This window comes from Bombina bombina, chromosome 3 (genome assembly GCF_027579735.1).
Source record: "Bombina bombina isolate aBomBom1 chromosome 3, aBomBom1.pri, whole genome shotgun sequence".
Taxonomy (NCBI): Eukaryota; Metazoa; Chordata; class Amphibia; order Anura; family Bombinatoridae; genus Bombina; species Bombina bombina.
The window spans coordinates 303676387-303699611 of NC_069501.1; the positions used below are offsets into that span (position 1 = coordinate 303676387).

The 23225-nt window shown below is 37.5% G+C and overlaps 1 protein-coding gene across 1 annotated transcript in view; it reads right to left on the bottom strand.

Annotated features, from left to right (window-relative positions):
- Positions 1 to 23225, bottom strand: part of PHKA2 (phosphorylase kinase regulatory subunit alpha 2) — a 292026-nt gene that overhangs the window by 234929 nt on the left and 33872 nt on the right. Inside the window, 1 exon segment of the mRNA XM_053706381.1 lies at positions 6496 to 6654. Coding sequence (XP_053562356.1) covers positions 6496 to 6654 — 159 coding nt within the window.

Below are 23225 nucleotides of genomic sequence, written 5' to 3' on the forward strand. Positions count from 1 at the left end.
TATAAGCCAGCAATCTCCCTCCAAAGAGTCTCTGAATGGTGTAAAAGAAAACTCTAAAAGATGGGTTCAGATAGAAACTTCAATGTCAATAGTTAAACACTTAGGTAAAATTTGTTGGAACCCTTCTTTACACATCAGACAAACCATATCCTCATCCTCCATAACCAATGAAACATGGACTGACTGGGTGATTATTCTTATGTCATTTAGCAAGATCTCAACTAAATATTCACCTCTCACCACTAATTCTGAATTTCCCCTGGGCTTAAAAGCTTTGACTCCCTCGGACATAACACTTGCAGACTTTCTACCTATTTACTTGCTATCAGACAGAAACAATATAAAGACCAAACAACAATTAGATACTTTATTCCTTTCATCTTGGTTTCGATACCATTAGCTAAGACACTTTATACTTTTGTATAGATTTTTAAAAGATATTCTTCACCCCCTAACTATGTTTGAACAAATGTGCATCTCTAAAAAGAATGCCCACAAAATAATTTCCACTTTATATAAGTCTGTATTAGCAAACAACTGTACACACCTCCCCACTTATACCAGGGGTTGGGACAGAGAAATTAATACAAATACATCATCCCAACACTGGTCTCTTAGATTTAAGAAGTTAATGCAGTCAGCTCATTCCTCACATGCAAAAGAGACAGACATTAAAATCATGATGAGATGGTATCCGACCCCTGCTAAAATTAAACACAAATACAAAAAGACTTCTAGACAGTATTGGAGAGGGTGCACTCAGTAAGGACACATGAGACACATTTGGTGGGACTGCGCGCCCATTAAATCATACTGGTCAAAAATATTCAAAAGCATTAATTTAGTCCTACAAACCCAATTTACTCCTAATCCTGAAATGACCTTGTTACACCATCCTAACCAAATTACATGTAAATTAAGAAGGCAACTTTTCCAAATAATGCTTAATGCAGCAAAACAATTCCAAGACATTGGAAATCCACAAAGATCCCTACAGCTACTGAATGGAAAGACTTAGTCAACAAAATCTTAACATTAGAAAGATTCTATTATCTTAAATTAGGAGAGGAGAGAGAAAGAGAGAGAAGGAGAGAGAAAGAGAGAGAAAGAGAAAGACAGAGAAAAAGAGAGAGAAAAAGAGAGAGAAAAAGAGAGAGAAAGAGAGAGAAAAAGAGAGAGAAAAAAAGAGAGAGAGAGAGAGAAAAAAAGAGAGAGAGAGAGAGAGAGAGAGAGAGAAATATCCTCTAACTTGGAGAGTGGGAGGGGGTCCCGGGGGGGAACATCCTCCATTTTTTTTCCTCTTCTTATAATTTATATATAGACGCAATGATAGGTATCTGCAGGACATATATCAGAATTGCATAATTATGTGGGAGTGGAGAGGTTTTTTTTTGGGATCGTTATCAGAAGCGCACCACTGTCTAGGTCCCTAATATCTAGCAAGATTATAGCGGGAGATCCTAGTTAAATTAGGATATAATAGGAGAGAGTATGCATCAGGTGGCCAGGTTATAATAGGAGAGTTAGGAATAGATAGCTAGACTATAATTGGAGAGATATTTGTTTTTGTTTTTTTCTCTTTTCTTTTGTGTATAATACATAAAATTGCAACAACAGGTTTGTGTGTTATATTGCTAGAAACGGGATGAGCCGTTAGAGTTAATGATTCAAATATTGACATTGTAATGGAGATATATGTTTGTGTATTCAAGAAATGTATTTTCTTTCTTTTTTCCCTTTGAATTCGTAATAATGTATAAACATTCCTGTTGTTGATTAATAAATCAAATTAAAAAAATAAATAAAAAAGCTATGGACCATAGGCTATATCAGACAACTTTACACATTGAGTACGTTTAAGTTTATTTTATTTTATGTTGTTTATGTTTATTTGATTTTTTGTAAGATTCAGTTATTTATTGTTCAAGGTTGGCAACAGTATGTAATAAGATTTACCTATGTATTAAGGTTTGGTAACTTTTTGAAGATAACAGACTGCAGTCTTTCATAAAGTACAAAATTATAATTGTTATCTCTCCATTACCTCTTATGGATTGCTTAATGGTTGAAATTGCCAAGGACTAAGCTAAGATGTGAAGAACATGTACAATTTAGACTGTATTCAAGTGGATAAAGAGACAATGGCCATCCTCAGAACAGTCATTTATATTGTTGACAGCCATACTAATCATTGTATCGTGTATTTTGTTAACCTAATCAAAAGTGCTAAACTTGGAGCTTCTAAGTAACATAGTAACATAGTAACATAGTAGATAAGGTTGAAAAAAAGACTGAAGTCCATCGAGTTCAACCTATACAAATCTAAAATACTTACAAAAAGCTCCAGTTAAGCTTTTAAATAACCCCATTAAAATGTGACCCATTTAATACTAGCAATCATATCCATGAATTTTGTTTATATACAGAAATTTATCCAGACTATTTTTAAATGTATCTATGGTATTGGCATTCACTACCTCCTTTGGTAATGAGTTCCACAATTTTATACCTCTTACAGTGAAAAACCGTTTCCGATGCAGGAGATTAAATCTCCTTTCCTCCAACCTTAAATTATGACCTCTTGTCAGAAACAATTTTCTTGGAATAAACAGAGCTTCTGCCATCTCTGTATATGGGCCATGAATATATTTATATAAAGTAATCATGTCACCTCTCAAGCGCCTTTTTTCTAAAGAAAACAGACCCAGTTTGGCTAGCCTCTCCTCATAGGTTAATTTCTCCAATCCCCTAATTAGCTTTGTGGCCCTTCTCTGAACTTTTTCTAGTTCTGCAATATCTTTTTTAGCAATTGGTCCCCAGAACTGCACCAAACTCAAGGTGAGGTCTTACCAGGGCTTTATATAATGACAGAAATATGCTTTCCTCCCTTGAATCAATGCCTCTTTTAATACATGCTAGTATCTTATTAGCCTTTGAAGCCGCTGCCCTGCATTGTGCACCCATCTTTAGCTTGTTATCTATTACTACTCCCAAATACCTTTCCTCCTGTGTTTGGCTAAGTCTTGTCCCATTTAAAAAATACGTAGCCTGCTTATTTTTACTTCCAAAATGTAGAACCTTACATTTTTAAAAGGTTTTATACTGGATTTTTAGATCAGCATCTGTGCATATTATTCTTTATAGTAGTGTCTATTACATGCAGTTATATGAAAATTGGTGTATACTGTCCCTTTTAATAGTACCCCGCAAAACACCAGTCTTAATGTCAACAGTGCAGAGGCAACTCTGGGATGCTGACCTTCTAGGCAGAGTTACAAAGAAAAAACCATGTCTCAGACTGACCAGTAAACAGAAAATATTAAGATGGGCAAAAGAACACAAACACGTGACAGAGGAATTTTGGAAAAAAGTGTTTTGGACTGACAAATCCAAGTTTGAGGTGTTCAGATCACAAAGAAGAACATTTGTAAGACACAGACCAAATGAAGATGCTGGAGGAGTGCTTGATGCCATCTGTCAAGCGTGTTGGAGGCAATGTGATGGTCTGGGGGTGCTTTGGTGGTGGTAATGTGTGAAATTAATACCAGGGTAAAAAGGACCATGAAGAAGGAAGGCTCTCTCTCCATTTTGCAACAACATTACATACCCTGTGGATGGCGCTTCATTGGAGCCAATTTCCTCCTACAACAGGACAATGACCCAAAGCACAGCTCCATACTATGCAAGAACTATTTAAAGGGACACCGAACCCAAATTTTTTCTTTCATGATTCAGATAGAGCATGCAATTTTAAGCCACTTTCTAATTTATTCCTATTATCAATTTTTCTTCGTTCTCTTGCTATATTTATTTTAAAAAGAAGACATCTAAGCTTTTTTTTAATTCAGAACTATGGACAGCACTTTTTTATTGGTGGATGAGTTTATCCACCAATCAGCAAGAACAACCCAGGTTGATCACCAAAAATGGGCCGGCATCTAAACTTACTTTCTTGCATTTCAAATAAAGATACCAAGAGAATGATGAAAATTTGATAATAGGAGTAAATTAGAAAGTTGCTTAAAATGTCATGCTCTATCTGAATCACGAAATAAAAAAATTGGGTACAGTGTCCCTTTAAGGAAGAAGCAGTCCGCTGGCATTCTGTCTTTAATGGAGTGGCCAGCAAAGTCACCAGATCTGAACCCTATTAAGCTGTTGTGGGAGCAGCTTGACTGTATGGTTATCAAACCGATCTAAATTGTTGGAGGTGCTTCAGGAAGCATGGTTTGAAATCTTTTAAGATAACCTTAAAAAAACTATGCCAAAGGTCTGCAAGGCTGTAATTGCTGGAGATACTTAAAGGGACACTCAGGTTAAATTAAATTTTCATGATTCAGATACAGCATGTAATTTTAAACAACTTTCCAATTTACTTCCATTAAAAAAAATGTGCGCAGTCTTTAATATTTACAATTTTTGAGTCACCAGATCCTACTGAGCATGTGCAAGAATTCACAGACTATACGTATATGCATTTGTGATTGGCTGATTGCTATCACATGCTACAAGGGGAGTGAAAATATACATAACTTTGACATTTGTTATAAAAAAACTACTACTCATTTGAAGTTCAGACTAAGTACTATTGCATTGTCTTGTTATATTGCATTTGTTGATTATGCAAATCTAATGTGTTGACTGGTCCTTTAAAAAGCCTTGAGCATAGCTCCCTTACCTCCAATTAGGAACATTCATAAATTAGCTCATGTATATCATATAGCTGGAAAAGAATTACCCAGTATTCACTCCAGTGTGTAAATGCTTTTAACTAGTTTTTCAAGGGAAATGATTTATTTTACCACTTTAGAACTAGATAAAGAGATAGTGGAGATGATACAATATTTTGTTAAAAGGGATATTGTACACTAGATTTTTCTTTGAATAAATGTTTTGTATATGATCCATTATATAGCCAATCTGGGAGTGTTTTTGTAAAAATGTAGTTTTTTTTATTTTTTAAATAACATTGTGCTGATTGTCAGACTCCTAACCAAGCCCCAAAGTTCCAGATGTATACTGATGTCTACAGTTTCCAGCATTTTCCAGTAAGTGTAATGGGTGTTTTGTATACTGGTAAGGGGCCCTTTTTGCTTTCCCATCCCCCTTTCACTGGGTCTCCCAGCCTAACCTCATCAACAGGGCTAAATTTGGAGCTTCCAAGTAAGTTTTTAAAAGGTTTTATACTGAATTCTTATATCATTATCTATGTATATGCTTCTTTATAGTAGTGTCTATTGCATGCAGTTATATGAAAACTGGTGTATACTGTCCCTTTAAGTATCTTGTATAAGAAGGTAAAGTACTAGTAAGACAATGTTTTGGTGCAGGGTTTGACAATTTTATACCAATCTTTGGAGCAAGACAGAATTTGAGAAGACAGAGACATTTTTTGAGAGCCAAGCAGTCATAATTGGATTTAGATTATATATATAAAAAACAAATCTAAATGTTTGTGGTAAACCCTGTTTTAGTTCTATGTCTGTCAATGTTGGCAAATGAGAGCACAGCACTGGGTCACTGTCAAAAGCATTGTGTTTTGGTGAAATGTCACTATTGTGTGGCAAAGATGACTAGGACTATAAACTCGTTGCCTATTTTTTTTTTAAACTAATTAATGGAAGCCTGTATGAGGAGCTTATCACAGAGCGATCTAAAATTCTGCATTTTTTTTATTTATTTTTTTAAACACCAGGCAGAAATTATAGTGAGACTATAGTGTCCCAGAGTAGATTGTGCTGGGATGTCTCCTTAGTGAAGGCTGATGACATGCTGAAGTACAGGGTTTGTGATAAGACAGCAGGTTTGTTTCTGAGTTCAGTCAGGATTGTATGTTATCAATGATTTGACTGAATTCACAAAATTTGAATAATGATGTCACTTATGCCATTCATGATGTCATACTTCATCAAGTGCAGGAGCAAGCAACATAGAAGTGAACGGTGAGGTCAAATAGGTAGTGACTGAAGAACAACCGTGTGTTAAAAAAAACAACAACCTGTGTCAGGAAGGTGTGTTTTGAGGCAAATAACAGAACTTTTTAGAGCATTATATAATAAGGTACAGATTGTGCACATGCTGCACAATTATAGGAACATTTTAATGTTAACCGATGCTTTTAAAGGCAATTAAAACTGTAATTTTGTTTAAATAAAATATGCTTTGTTTCCAGACGCAGGCCACACCAGTGGAAATGCTTTTAGAATATTGTCTTACTTCCTATGTTTTGGCAGATTAGGGACAGGCATAAATTAGTTTCTGCACATATTAACCAATAACTGTGCAGCCTGTAGGAGTCAGAATTCAACATTCCACCAAAGGCACTCCATCCTCTCTTGAGACAGTGGAAACACAATGTTTAGATTTAAATGACAGGAAAAGCAGGCGAAATAACAAATGTACATGCATTACAAAGTATTAAATTATGCATAATTAAATAGTTTATGGTGAATTACATTTTGAGCTTAATGTTCCTTTAAGATCACAAATATGTACCTGTTCTAGTTCATAGGCCTTGGCCTTGTCCTCATCCCGATCAGCATTTTTACGATATGCCATTCCCAAGCCCCACACCGCCAGGATACTGTAAACATTGTCTCTAACCCAGGCATCTTTTTGTTCTTTGCTAGCAGGGAGCAGTCCAGTGACTGGATTCTGCAGAGGGAAATATCAGAGCATTATTCATTAGGTATTGGCTGTAGTGAGCAACTCCATTATAATGATCTTGTTGATTATCAAAAAATATATAATAATATTTTAACTTTAGTTTAGAGTTGCATCAATATAGTGTAAGACAATTCTAAACAAAAAAGTAAGTACATATTAGAACAATGAAAACCAATGACTTCATACACAAGTGCAGTCAATAAGTAGCTAACATGGACTTATTATGTCCTCTTCAGCAAATCTAATTTATGTTTAAATAGTTTTTTATTGTTTTATATTTTTCAGAGAACAAGAATGCATAAAATGAATTAACATAACATACAATATCTATTCTTCCGTTGTCTATTGATTTTGGGGGATATTGCATTACAAGTATTCAATGATATAAGAGTGAAAAATCCTAGCCAAACCGCATTGTTACATAGTTACACAATTGTCTCATCCCTACATCATTATTCACTGCAAATTGATTCTATCTTAGAACTGTCTTTGATTCATCAAGCATTATCAGCCATTTAACATTAGGTTATTAGAGTATATATTCTATCTAGCATTTCTTCCTTGTGTTATAACATTCTAATCTTTGGTACAGATTGTTTCTTAACTCTGTATTTCACTAACTGGATGTTTTTGGCTGAATCATTATTATCTTAGAGTAATCGTGTATATGAATTTGAAACCTTACGGTATAACAACTGAGAACAGATAGATCAAGAACAAAAAAGAAATAAATAAGGAAGAAAGGGGAAACTATAAAAGAGAAAAAAAAAAAAAGGGAAGGAGGTTATAAGGGGGGGGGGGGGGATAGGGATGGGTGATGTCATCTTATGTCACAGATCATAGTATGTGTGCGTCAAAGTGTTTGACACGACTATAGTTTGATGGTCCTTTAGATCCCTGATCTCCGGTTATCTTGTGAGGTTATGGACCCTTTGCTTATCCAATAGTACCACACTGCTTGGAAGGTTTCCCTGTTATCTAATGTATATGAAGCTGTCTCGTACATGGTGTATGTGTGTTGGATTCTATTATATATCTCAGTCCAGGTTGGAGTTCCAGATTTCCAATATTTAGCTATGCATATCCTCGTGATTGTGCATAAGATCTTAATAAATGTATTGATATGTTTGTGGAATTTACTGAGATGTTCATGTAATAAAGCTTGTTGGATCGTTAGACTGATATTTTCTTCTAGCATCTGACTGAGAAATGCGGATAGTCTGCTCCAAATACCCCTAACATCTTTGCAGTCCCACCACATGTGTCTGTATGTCCCTATGTCTCCACAGCCTCTGTAACATAATCTGCTGCCTTGGGGGTGCATATGAGCCGTTCGTGTAGGAGTTAAGTACCATCTGTGAATTGTTTTGGTGATATTATCTTTAAGGTCTACACTTATCAACCCTCTTTCTGCGTTTTGAAACAGTGATTCCCATGTCTTTTTGTCTTTGCAGATAAGTAGTTCCTGTTCCCAGGCCAGCATAGTCGTGGTCTTGGTGGTGTTGTGGGTGGTCTGCATAGATACATATAGTAGAGATATGGTATGTTTGTTGCGTTCTTCTGATTTACAGAAGGTTTCGATAGGTGTGGAGGTCTGTTCTCTAGGGTGTTTTAAATATGATTGTAGAGCGGAGTGTATCTGTAGGTATAAGTACCAGTGTAGCTTCAGGGGGTCAATCTTTGTCTGTAGTTGGTTAAACGTCAGTATGTTATGTCCTGTTAAGTAGTCCGCCACTCTGTATAAACCTTTGTTTTCCCATTTTTTGATTTGGGTCCAAAGGTCTTCCGATATTAGATATCTAAGTGGTATTGATATAGAATGTTGCTGTAGTAGTTTATATTTCGTTTTCGCTGTTTTCCAGATCTTTACAGTGAGGTTTGTGGTGTAGGGTGTAGATGTCTTTCTATCTTTCTGAGCCCTCTCTGGGTCCCAAACAATTGAGTCTGCTTCTTCCCACCCCCCTATGTTCGCTTCTAACTTGGGCCATATTATTCCCTTTGACCTTTTCAGGAATAGTGTATCTTGCGCTAGTCTGGCTGCATTGTAATATTCTATTAAGTTTGGTGCACCTATGCCCCCGAGTGACTTATGTCTGTTTAAGGTGGATTTTGCTATCCTGCTCGTCTTACCTCCCCTAATAAATGCTGAGATGTCTTTTTGCAGTGTTTCCAGTTCTGGTTTTATTATTTTTATCGGGAGGGTTCTGAATAAATACAGTATTCGAGGCATGGCGTTCATTTTAACCGCCGCTATTCTACCTAGCCAGGAGAAATTAAAGCTCTTCCATTTTGCCATATCTCGTCTAATTTGTTTAAATAGTGGGGTATAATTTACTTTGTATAGCTGAGTGGAGCAAGTTGGAATCTGGATACCTAAGTATTTTAGTGTGTGTTTCATCCATTTAAAGTGAAATTGTGTTTCTAAAATTATTTTAGTTTGTTGGGGTATTGCAATGGGTAGGGCTTCACACTTGTCTGGGTTGATTTTAAATCCTGAGATGGTTGAAAATGTCTTTATTGTCTGGTAGAGGTTCGGTAGAGATATTAATGGGTTCGTCAAGGTCAACAGGACATCATCCGCAAATAGAGAAAGTTTGCATTCTAATGGATTTATTTTAACTCCTGATATGTCTGGGTGTGAACGGATCGCGATTGCTAGTGGTTCTATACAGAGCGCGAATAGTAGTGGGGACAGAGGGCACCCCTGTCTGGTACCGTTTCGTATTGGAAAGGGTTTTGATTTGTATCCTGTTGAGGAAACTTGGGCCTCTGGGCATGAGTATATTACTTTTAGAGCTTTTATGAATCCTCCCTCAAAGCCCATATGGTGTAGTGTTAAGAACATATAGTCCCAGTCTATTCTGTCGAACGCCTTCTCCGCATCCAAAGATAGGAGCAGAGAAGGCGTTCTTGTCTCTCCCAAGAATTGTATTAGATTGGTAACCTTTCGGATGTTGTCTGGGGCTTCCCTATCTTTAATAAATCCCACTTGGTCCGGATGAACCAAGTGGGGGATGATGTGTTTGAGCCGATTTGCAAGTATAGCAAATCTAATTTAAAGGTAAACGGTCACCCAATACCTTGACGGTTCATTGTTGTATAAAAAGGAAAGAGAAGGGAACTAAAACAAAACAAAAACAGCTAAATCGTCACTTTCCTATCATCCAGCCCCCTTTACATACAATCAGGATCCAAGGTCCTACACCTCTTTATGGATCTTCTGTTTTACAGTTGATCCTAAATAAATCAGGGAACCCCACCATCCCTTATATTGTCATTGCTTGGGGACTCTGCGCTACAGTCTCTAATGCAGCTTTCCTTTTACTATAAATGTCATGTTTAAAATAAACAAAACAGCCGTGGAACATGTGACTCTGCAATGTCTTTTGTGGCTCCACAAAAAATACATGAAACTCATACCAAACCTATCCCTCACTCATATGAGCCCTCCCAGTCATGGGTGGCATTTTGAGGGAGCTATAACTGTTATCTTGAATATGAGAGAGAGAGAGAGAGAGAGAGAGAGAGAGAGAGAGATTAATTGTATTTTATAGATTCATCTAAGCTTATTGTATTACTCAATAAACTTGATACTCTAAAATCCACTGATATATTGGTTACCATTGACGTTTATACCATTATCCCACATTCACATGAGATTGAGAAAGTTAAAAACATTCTTACCATGAGTGACCTCTGTGTTGGACCACATACTGAATTCCTATTGCATTTGATTAAATTCTATATTGCTATGTACGAACATGAACATATCTTTGGTGTCAGAAGTAAATACATCAAATTCTACTGTCAGTATATAGACAATGTATTTATGATTTGGAGTGGGTCTTGTAAAGCGCTAGAAGAATAAATTACAGTCCACTATCTGCTTCAAAATCTAATATTATTTAAAGTCAGTTATTTTTTGGATTTGCAAATATGTAAGGTTGAAACAGATTCAGATATTGCAATATATATTACATTGTTCAATAAGCCTATAGATAAGAATTCACTATTACATCATTCTAGTTTCCACCCCAGTTTTCAGAAGAGAGGTATAAGTACCTCTCAGTTCCCGCAAGTCATCTGGAACAACACTGAGAGGGAATGCAGTGATATTCAATTGGACTTGATGCAACAAACATTTCAAGTGAGGCTATCCCAGGAAGATGTTGGTACAGCAACGAGAGTGGGCACAGGAACTATCACAAGATCAACTCCTAACACATAAGGAGAAATATGATACAACTACTATGAATTTCATTAATGCATGCACCTCAGCTTCAAGATTGGTTAAAGATAAAATTGGTAGAAATTGGCCTATAGTGGCTCCGGATAATACCTTTACCCTTTGGAATAGTCTGCCTAGGATGATATATAGGAGGGCTAGGAACCTCAGGGATATGTTGGCTAAACCCAACCTAACACATTGCTATCAACAATCATATTGGCTAATGAAGAGCAAGCAAGAGTGTTTATCAGTGTGATAACTGTGTGACCTGTACACCCACCATTACCACATACACCCCAGCTTCAAGGTTGGGTAAAGATGCAACTGGTAAAAATTGGCCTATAGTAACCCTGGATAATATCTTACCCTTTTGGAATGGTCTGCTTCCTATGATGGTATATAGGAGGGCTAGGAACTGCTGGGATTTGTTGGTTGTAAATAGCAATGTGTCGGATTTAGCCATCTTGGCTAAGGAAGAAAAAGCCAGGGTGTTTTTGGTGTGGTAACTGTGTGACCTGTAACAGCTTAATAGTTGGTAAGAAGTTTAATCATCCACACACCAACAAGCTATATACAATTTATCACAGGTTTACATGCACTTCGGATTATGTGGTGTATGTTATCTGTCCGTGTTCCCTTCATTAAGTTGAGAAGACCACCACTACATTCAGGGAGAGACTTGTGAATCACAGGTCAGAGATTTGAGAGGCCTTTAAAAAGGGCGATTCAGATCAACCTGTTGAAAGACACTTCTTACAAAAAGGACATCAGCCGTGGCATAGAAACATGACAGGAATCCAATTTAGATTATTTTTTTCCGGTGTTTGGCAAAAGAATGTTTTGTGTGCGCCTTTGTGAGTTGTCTTTTAATAATGTGACATGGACACATTTGAGAGAGGTCGAAGCAGTAAATTATGTGATATTATCTATTTCTTTTGATGTGAACTGATAAATCTTTTTATACTTGGCTAGTTTATGAACACATGATGCTTTGATTGTGTATTATAACTAAGGAGCCAGACAATTTTTGGTTGAGACCCATGGACAGCACTTTTTTATTGGTGGATGAATTTATCCACCAATCAGCAAGGACAACCCAGGTTGTTCACCAAAAATGGTCCGGCATCTAAACTTACATTCTTGCTTTTCAAATAAAGATACCAAGAGAATGAAGAGAATTTGATAATAGGAGTAAATTAGAAAGTTGCTTAAAATTGCATGCTCTATTTGAATCATGAAAGAAAAAAATTGGGTTCAGTGTCCCTTTAATCTTTTGAAATAAGGAGGTGGCAGTTCCTGGAAAAGACTCTTAATATGTATTGATTGATTTATCGCAGCATGAGCACCAGGAGAGATGTATGATTCTATGGGGCCCATTTATCAAGCTCCGTACGGAGCTTGAAGGGCCGTGTTTCTAGCGAGTCTCCAGACTCGCCAGAAACACAAATTATGAAGCAGCGGTCTAAAGACCGCTGCTCCATAACCCTGTCCGGCTGCTCTGAGCAGGCGGACAGGAATCGCCGGAAATCAACCCGATCGAGTATGATCGGGTTGATTGACACCCCCCTGCTGGCGGCCGATTGGCCGCGAGTCAGCAGGGGGCGGCGTTGCACCAGCAGCTCTTGTGAGCTGCTAGTGCAATGTTAAATGCGAAGAGCATATTGCTCTCCACATTTAGCAAGGTGTTGCGGACCTAATCCGCACTGTCGGATCAGGTCCGCAACACCTTTGATAAATAGGGGCCAATCTATTTAGTATATTTATATATATATTTATATATATATATATATATATATATATATATACACATACAAGTATCTAAAAAGAGGCCACGCCCAACTTACGTCATTTACGACACACACGTGGTTTCAGTATTCCGTGCTGTTTATGGACATTTTCTATGCGGTCTAAGCATATCGCGAATCGAATACTTGAAAAACTTTGGACATCCACAAGTACTTTGTCTCCAATCCGTGCCACAAGGGATTCCTGGAGGAAAACAGGATTTCGTTGTGCCGAAGGACTTTGGTGATATCGTTTGTGAAAAAGTGGGGACACTGATATATCCAATCGTTCTTCCTTACCTCATATGATTGAGGTTTTAGTTTGTGAGTAGAAAATACCTTAGGGGTGTTTGCTTTTTTATATGTGATTGTATGTTTTAATTAAATTGACCTGCACCATGAGAAGTGTTTTTTTGCGCTTGTCTTTTTAGATACTTGCAGATGTTTTTTTGTACTCAACTTGAACCTTGAGCCCATTTTGGACGAGCAGCACTCAACACATCTTTTTGACACCAAAATTCAGGGAGAATATATCTCACTACTAGAAGGACAAGATTTTTCATTTTCATTTTATATTATACAGTACTGTTATTTTTATCATACAGTACAGTTTATTTTAAATCAATTTTGAATTAATTCAATGTGGTATAGTGCAATCAGCATTTAATTTAATATATTTCAATTGTATATACATATAACCCTAATACATATTTTGAGTGTGCGCTACTTTTTCTATTAGAGTGGGAAAACCTAGGTGTACTTACTTCAAATAGTTTATATATATATATGTGTGTGTGATGTGAATTCGGCAGTTTCGTTCACTGCCGAATGCCGAAGAGGTAAAACACACTAAGATCTGGATTTCTTCTTGTAGCTGTTGTGTAAGAAGAAACATTTTCACTGTTTTATAGTCAACCCAAACAAAGCAGGCAGCTGTTTCACAGGCTCAAATATAAAAAAAAAAAAAAAGGACAGCGTGACAGGATTAACTGACTGTCAGATCTTGAAATATTGCTTTGCTACTTCTTGCTTTGCTTGAATGTACAATGTGTAAGGTTATAGTGTATGAGTATGCACAATCAATCTACACATTAGGGGCGCGATCCGATATAGATCACAGTTTGCGGCGCGAGGGAACCCACGTCGCCCGCAGTTTCAGCTCGCAACTCGAGCCATCCAATATGCGGCGCCGTCACTTGCTAAAGTGGCGCAAGTCTCACAAACCAGCGATGTCCAGAAATCTGCGTAAGTACAGATTTTTGGAGTCGCCAGTGACTTGCGCCACGTTAGAAACTGCCGGCGCCTATAAAACCTGACTAAAGTCTAAATCACCCGCACTGTCTAACACGCCTCCCTAACATAGCCCGACACGTCTAACCCTCTATCCGCTATCCCCCCTCACTATCCTAACAATAAAAAAGCTATTAACCCCTAAACCGCCGCTCCCGTACCCCGCCGCAACCTAATAAAGTTATTAACCCCTAAACCGTCGCTCCCGTACCCCGCCGCCAGCTATATTATATCTATAACCCCCTAAAGTGAGCCCCTAACACCGCCACCATCTATCTTAAAATTATTAACCCCTAATGTAAGCCCCTAACACCGCCGCCATCTCTATTAAAATGATTAACCCCTAATTTAATCTACCTACCCCGCCGCCAGTTATATTATCTATATTAACCCTAAGTATATTATAGTTAATATAGGTATTACATTATATATATTAACTATATTAACCCTAATTATATTAGGGTTAATATAGTTACTATAGTATTTATATTAACTATATTAACTCTATCTAACCCTAACACCCCTAACTAAATTTATATTAAATTAATCTAATTCATTTATAAACTAAAATATTCCTATTTAAATCTAAATACTTACCTATAAAATAAACCCTAAGATAGCTACAATATAATTAATAATTACATTGTAGCTATGTTAGGGTTAATATTTATTTTACAGGTAAATTGTTAATTATTTTAACTAGGTATAATAGCTATTAAATAGTTATTAACTAATTAATATCTACCTAGTTAAAATAATTACCCAATTACCTGTAAAATAAATCCTAACCTAAGTTACAAATACACCTACACTATCAATAAATTAAATAAACTACAAACATCTATCTAAAAATACAATTAAATTAACTAAACTAAATTACAAAAAAAAACAAAACACTAAATTACAAAAAATAAAAAAAAGATTACAAGATTTTTAAGCTAATTACACCTATTCTAAGCCCCCTAAGAAAATAATAAACCCCCAAAATAAAAAAAATTCCCTGCCCTATTCTAAATTAAAAAAAGTTCAAAGCTCTTTACCTTACCAGCCCTTAAAAGGGCCTTTTGTGGGGCATGCCCCAAAGAATTCAGCTCTTTTGCATACAAATACAATACCCCCCCCCATTACAACCCACCACCCACATACCCCTATTCTAAAACCACCCAAACCCCCCTTAAAAAAGCCTAACACTACCCCCCTGAAGATCTCCCTACCTTGTCTTCACCACACCGGGCCGAACTCCTGATCCGATCCGGGCGATGTCTTGCTCCAAGCGGCAAAGAAGAATTCTTCCTCCGGCGATGTCTTCCTCCAAGCGGCAAAGAAGAATTCTTCCTCCGGCGATGTCTTCCTCCAAGCGGCAAAGAAGAATTCTTCCTCCGGCGAAGTCTTCCTCCAAGCGGCAGCAAAGTCTTCATTCTTCCGGCGGCATCTTCAATCTTCTTTCTTCGCTCCGCGAAGCATCCATCCCGGCCGACGACTGAACGACGAATGAGGTACCTTTAAATGACGTCATCCAAGATGGCGTCCGCCGAATTCCGATTGGCTGATAGGATCCATCTTGGATGACGTCATTTAAAGGTACCTCATTCGTCGTTCAGTCATCGGCCGGGATGGATGCTCCACGGCGGCGGAGCGAAGAAAGAAGATTGAAGATGCCGCCGGAAGAATGAAGACTTTGCTGCCGCTTGGAGGAAGACGTCGCCGGAGGAAGAATTCTTCTTTGCCGCTTGGAGGAAGACATCGCCGGAGGAAGAATTCTTCTTTGCCGCTTGGAGGAAGACATCGCCTTCTAAATTTAAAAGGACATAAAAAATATTTTAATGATTTAGAAAGAGCAAGCAATTTTAAATAACTTTCCAATTTACTTCTATTATCTATATTGCTTCATTCTCTTGATATCCTTTGTTAAAAACATCTAAATGGGCTCAGTAGCTGCTGATTTGTGGCTGCACATAGATGTCTCGTGTGATTGGTTGTTTTTTTTAACAAAGGTTATCTAAAGAATGAAGCAAATTAGACAATATAAATACATGTAGCCACTAATCAGCAAGCACTACCCAGGGTGCTGAACCAAAAATGGGCCAGCTCCTAAGCTATATTCCTGCTTTTTCAAATAAAGATAACAAGAGAACGAAGAGAAATGGATAATAAGAGTAAATATTAGAAGGTTGCTTAAAATTGCCTGCTCTATCTGAATCATGAAACAAAAAAAATGGGTTTCATATCCCTTTAAGTCTAAAAAAAATATTTTTTACCTTACCAGCCCTTAAAAGGGCCTTTTGTGGGGCATGCCCCAAAGAATTCAGCTCTTTTGCATACAAATACAATACCCCCCCCATTACAACCCACCACCCACATACCCCTATTCTAAAACCACCCAAACCCCCCTTAAAAAAGCCTAACACTACCCCCCTGAAGATCTCCCTACCTTGTCTTCACCACACCGGGCCGAACTCCTGATCCGATCCGGGCGATGTCTTCCTCCAAGCGGCAAAGAAGAATTCTTCCTCCGGCGAAGTCTTCCTCCAAGCGGCAGCAAAGTCTTTATTCTTCCGGCGGCATCTTCAATCTTCTTTCTTCGCTCCTCGAAGCATCCATCCCGGCCGACGACTGAACGACGAATGAGGTACCTTTAAATGACGTCATCCAAGATGGCGTCCGCCGAATTCCGATTGGCTGATAGGATCCATCTTGGATGACGTCATTTAAAGGTACCTCATTCGTCGTTCAGTCGTCGGCCGGGATGGATGCTCCACGGCGGCGGAGGGAAGAAAGAAGATTGAAGATGCCGCCGGAAGAATGAAGACTTTGCTGCCGCTTGGAGGAAGACGTCGCCGGAGGAAGAATTCTTCTTTGCCGCTTGGAGGAAGACATCGCCGGAGGAAGAATTCTTCTTTGCCGCTTGGAGGAAGACATCGCCGGAGGAAGAATTCTTCTTTGCCGCTTGGAGCAAGACATCGCCCGGATCGGATCAGGAGTTCGGCTCGGTGTGGTGAAGACAAGGTAGGGAGATCTTCAGGGGGGTAGTGTTAGGCTTTTTTAAGGGGGGTTTGGGTGGTTTTAGAATAGGGGTATGTGGGTGGTGGGTTGTAATGGGGGGGGTATTGTATTTGTATGCAAAAGAGCTGAATTCTTTGGGGCATGCCCCACAAAAGGCCCTTTTAAGGGCTGGTAAGGTAAAGAGCTTTGAACTTTTTTTAATTTAGAATAGGGCAGGGATTTTTTTTTATTTTGGGGGTTTATTATTTTCTTAGGGGGCTTAGAATAGGTGTAATTAGCTTAAAAATCTTGTAATCTTTTTTTTATTTTTTGTAATTTAGTGTTTGTTTGTTTTTGTAATTTAGTTTAGTTAATTTAATTGTATTTTAGATAGATGTTTGTAGTTTATTTAATTTATTGATAGTGTAGGTGTATTTGTAACTTAGGTTAGGATTTATTTTACAGGTAATTGGGTAATTATTTTAACTAGGTAGATATTAATTAGTTAATAACTATTTAATAGCTATTATACCTAGTTAAAATAATTAACAATTTACCTGTAAAATAAATATTAACCCTAACATAGCTACAATGTAATTATTATTTATATTGTAGCTATCTTAGGGTTTATTTTATAGGTAAGTATTAAGATTTAAATAGGAATATTTTAGTTTATAAATGAATTAGATTAATTTAATATAAATTTAGTTAGGGGTGTTAGGGTTAGATAGAGTTAATATAGTTAATATAAATACTATAGTAACTATATTAACTATATTAACCCTAATATAATTAGGGTTAATATAGTTAATATATATAATGTAATACCTATATTAACTATAATATACTTAGGGTTAATATAGATAATATAGCTGGCGGCGGGGTAGGTAGATTAAATTAGGGGTTAATCATTTTAATAGAGATGGCAGCGGTGTAAGGGGCTTACATTAGGGGTTAATAATATTAATATAGCTGGCGGCGGTATAGGGGGATTAGATTAGGGGTTAATAATTTTTATATAGGTGGCGGCGGTGTAAGGGGTCAGATTAGGGGATAGATAAGGTAGATGGCGGCGGTTTTAGGGGTTTACATTAGGGGATAGATCAGTTAGATGGTGGCAGTTTTAGGGGCTCACAGTAGGGGGTTAGTTTATGTAGATGGCGGCGGGGTCCGGGAGCGGCGGTTTAGGGGTTAATAACTTTATTAGGGATTTCGGGGGGGGGGATCGCGGTTGACAGGTAGATAGACATTGCGCATGCGTTAGGTGTTAGGTTTATTTTAGAAGATCGCGGTTGACAGGGAGATAGACATTGCGCATGCGTTAGGTTTATTTTAGCAGCCAGTTTAGGGAGTTACGGGGCTCCAATAGTCAGCGTAAGGCTTCTTACGGCTGCTTTTTGTGGCGAGGTGAAAATGGAGTAAGATTTCTCCATTTTCGCCACGTAAGTCCTTACGCTGCATATTGGATACCAAACTGCGCTGGTTTGGTATGCCTGCCTATGGCCCAAAAAACTACGGGCGACGGCAGAAATATACGCGCGTAACTTCTAGGTTACGCCGTATATGTGATACCAAACCAGCGTAAATATTGGCGTCGCCGGCTTTTGCGGGCGACGATTTTTATCGGATCGACCCCTAGATGGGCAGGATTAGGGAAAACTCTGTAGTGCGCACTCACTTTTTTGCAGTACAGCTGCTATTAAAATGAACACATAAACCAGGCAGTGTGATTTAAGGGAATACTAGGGTTGGTATATAGAATTGTTCTTTTGCTTGATCTAATGTTTACTGTGCCTTTAAGGAATGTAATAAAGAGCAATACAAGAACACTGTGTCATCTACATAATTCCATTTGAAGTTGGAAGAGAAAGACTGCATTGTGGATTTGAAAAAGAAAAAAAAAGCCTAGGTTTAATGTTTTGGCAAAGACAGTGCACGCTTTACACAGAATAAAAAAATCCTTCAGGTCGAAAAACTTACAGTATTTTCAAATTTAAAAGGACATAAAAAATATTTTAATGATTTAGAAAGAGCAAGCAATTTTAAATAACTTTCCAATTTACTTCTATTATCTATATTGCTTCATTCTCTTGATATCCTTTGTTAAAAACATCTAAATGGGCTCAGTAGCTGCTGATTTGTGGCTGCACATAGATGTCTCGTGTGATTGGTTGTTTTTTTTAACAAAGGTTATCTAAAGAATGAAGCAAATTAGACAATATAAATAAATGTAGCCACTAATCAGCAAGCACTACCCAGGGTGCTGAACCAAAAATGGGCCAGCTCCTAAGCTATATTCCTGCTTTTTCAAATAAAGATAACAAGAGAACGAAGAGAAATGGATAATAAGAGTAAATATTAGAAGGTTGCTTAAAATTGCCTGCTCTATCTGAATCATGAAACAAAAAAAATGGGTTTCATATCCCTTTAAGTCTAAAAAAAATATTTTTCTGTCCTGAAAACAGAAGCCAAATAATGGAGATTGTGTTAAAATAATGACAGTGGCAAGCCCTGTCGCCTTCAGACTCAAGTCCAGATTGGCTCCTCAAAATAAGGAAGTGGTGTGTGGTTTGTCCGCTGGAAAAAAAAAACTGCAGCAAAGAAAGTGTTAATCTGCTCTAATAGCCTTCAGACTGCCGATATGTTAATCTATTAGAAAACTGCATAAAAATTTAATTACAAAGTGTTTACTATCCCTTTAAAGGGACGGTCTACTTGATTTGTATTACTGTTTAAAAAGCTAGACAACACCTTTACTACCCATTTTGCAGCTCTGCATAACCAACATTGTTCTGTTAAAGGGATATGAAACCCAATTTTTTTCTTCTGTGATTCAGATAGAGCATGAAATTTCAAGCTACTTTTTAATTTACTCCTTTTATCATTTTTTTCTTTGTTCTCTTTATTTTAAAATCAGGAATGTTATCTTAGTAGCCGGTTCATTTTTGGTTCAGCACCTAAGCTTGTGTTTCATATCCCTTTAATATACTTTATAACCTGTAACTTAGCCTGTTTCTAAGCCACGACAGGCCGCCTTCTATCTCAGTGCTTTGTATCAGCTTTTTAAATCTTGCACAACAGCCAGACAGTGCTAGTTCCTGTGTGCCTTATAGATAACATTGTGCTCACTCTTGTGGAGAATGATAATGGTTATACAAGAACCAGCACTGATTGGCTAAAATGCAAGATTGTAAAAAGCACTAAAATAAGGGGGCAGTCTGCAGAGGCTTAGATAAAAGGTAATCACAGAGGTAAAAAGTATATTACTAGAACAATGTTGGTTTATGCAAAACTGGGGAATGGGTAATAAAGGGATTATCTATCTTTATAAACAATAACAATTTTCAAGTAGACTGTCTGTTTAAACTACAGAATGGTTGTGCACACTACTTTATAGAAACTATTACTTTAGACTTATTGCTTCAGTATGTAAACAACTAATACAATTGTTTAAAAAATACATCTGCATATTATTCTCAGGCTACTATTTGCTTTGAATACATCATTATAAATAGCATTTATTAAAGGGATAGAAAGGTCAAAATTCAAATGTGGATGCATTTCAATTTCAAATAGAAGCATGTTTGCAATATACTTCCATTACCAAAAAAAAAAAAAAAAAAAGACCAGTGCACCAGTATTCAAACACTACACCTTCTCCGAGAGTCAGCCAAGGCTTATATGACACCATACCCAGCTCTCTGGGCTTGAATACTGTTGCTCGGGCCCTCCCAGCATATGTGCATATGGTTATTCATTTTACTAGAAGGATTTTTGCTAATAAAATTAAATTGCAAAAAAATGCTTCTATTTAAAGGGACATTGTACACTAGATTTTTCTTTGCAGAAATGTTTTGTAGATGATCCATTTATATAGCCCATCTGGGAGTGTTTTTGTAACAATGTATAGATAGTTTTGCTTATTTTTTTTAATAACATTGTGCAGATTTTCAGACTCCTTAATCAAGCCCCAAAGTATCAGATACCTTGATACACGCTCATTTACAGACTCTGCTGGCTCCTGTTTGTATAATCTCTATTTTCATAAGCAGGGAGGGGGGAGTGTCCGCCCCTTCCTGCTTTCAAAGACCCTTCAACTGGGTGTCCCAGCCTAACGTCATCAACAGTGCTAAACTGGGAGCTTTTAACTAAGTTTTTAAAAGGTTTTATACTGAATTTTTAGATCAGTATCTGTGCATATTTTCTTTATAGCAGTGTCTATTGCATGTAATTGATGTATACTGTTCCTTTAAAATAGAATCGTCAAAATTGAAATGTGTATGGGGGCATTTCGGTCTCTTTAAGGGTTTAATATCCCTTTAAAAGGGATGACACAGCATGCCATATACAAAAGTTTCCAATTTGCTTACATTATCAAATTTGCCTCGTTCCCATGATATTTTGTGTTGAAGAGATACCCAGGTAAGTGTCCGGACTCGGGAGCATACATGAGAATAAATAGTGCTAACATCTAGCCCTCTTGCAAATGGATAACATTCTTGCAAAACTGCTGTCATAGGCCTCTATTTAACAAAGTGTGGCGGACCTGATCCAACAGTGCGGATCAGGTCCGCCAGACCTCGCTGAATGCGAAGAGCAATACGCTCTCCATATTCAGCATTGCACCAGCAGCTCACAAGAGCTGCTGGTGCAACGCTGCCCCCTGCAGACTCGCGGACAATGGGCCGCCAGCAGGGAGGTGTCAATCAACCCGATCATACTCGATCGGGTTGATTTCCGGCAATGTCTGTCCGTCTGCTCAGAGCAGGCGGACAGGTTATGGAGCAGCGGTCTTTGTGACCACTGCTTCATAACTGCTGTTTCTGGCGAGTCTGAAGACTCGCCAGAAACACGGGCCGTCAAGCTCCTTTCAGAGCTTGATAGATAGGCCTCATAGAGTGCTTCAGAAATGGTCCGGCTCCTAAGCTTACATATCTGCTTGTCAACCAAGATACCAAGGGAAAAAAGAAAAGTTGATAACAGAAGTAAATTAGATTTTTTTTTTATTGCATGCTCTATGTGAATCGTGAAAGAAAAGTTTTCGGTTTCATATCCCTTTAAAACTGGATCAGGAACTAAAGTGTGAGTTTGTGGAAAAGGGATGAGGTTTGGCTGAAACAAGGTTGGGAGGGCTGAGGCTGCACTCTTTAGAAACAAGTGAGTGAAAATATTTAAAAAGTGACAGACCCGTAAACTAAAAGGTGATTGGCCACTTGTTTTAAAGGGAAATGAAACTAAAAAAAAAATATTTTTCATAATTCTGATAGAGCCTTTTAAACAAATTTCTAATTTACTTCTAGCATCACATTTTCTTTGTTCTTTTTTTTATTTATATTTAAATCAGGGATGTAAGCTCAGGAACGTGCACGTGTCTGGAGCACTATATTGCAAGTTATACAACAATATTATCCATAGACACGAGCAGTAGATGGCAGCACTTTTTCCTGCTATGTAGTGCTTTAGATGCCTACCTAGGTATCTCTTCAACACTGAATAGCATGGAAACAAAGCAAATTGGAAAATAGAAGTAAATTGGAAACAAAAAGAAAATGTTAGGGCTTCATCTCACTGCAATACAAATTCTTCAGCTAAGTGAATACATTAAGGTTTGTGAATAAGCAGCTACAGTGTATAATCAGCCGGCACCACGTTCCCCTCAGAAGGGGAAAGTCTTTTATTGCTACACTCTGACCTACTTGGCTCTGAACTCACAAAGGCAGATTTTCATATGTAAACGGATCTGCCATCGTTGTAAGTGATGTTCTAATATTACCTTCTAGCAATGATGAATAACAGGCACAGGAAATTGAGTAATAACTGGTGTGAAACGTTACTGAACTAGCAGAAGAGACACATTTACATCTTTTTAATCTTTCCTATGCACAGGTTATTGAGCCCATGACACATTATATTTACCTCACATGTCTTTCTTTTATAAAAGGACAAAAGTGCAAAAATAAGCTGCTGTAATGCATGAAAGCATTTTATTCCTGTACTGTTGCTTGCATATAACTAAGGGCACGATGATCTAAAGGTCTCTGGGCTGGCGAGATTACTAAAGAATGCTCACCAGTCCTATTTCCCTGGTGGAATGATCTAAAGCTTTTTTCCCCTGAAAACAGGATGTCTCGCTAAGGGGCATATACTGTATATTCGTATGGGGAGGAGAGGCGCTCATTACAAAAGTGCAAAATTAAATAAATATTTTAAATATCTTACAAAACAAATAATTGAACCACTCACACAAAATATCATGCAGGAAAAAAAAACGTATT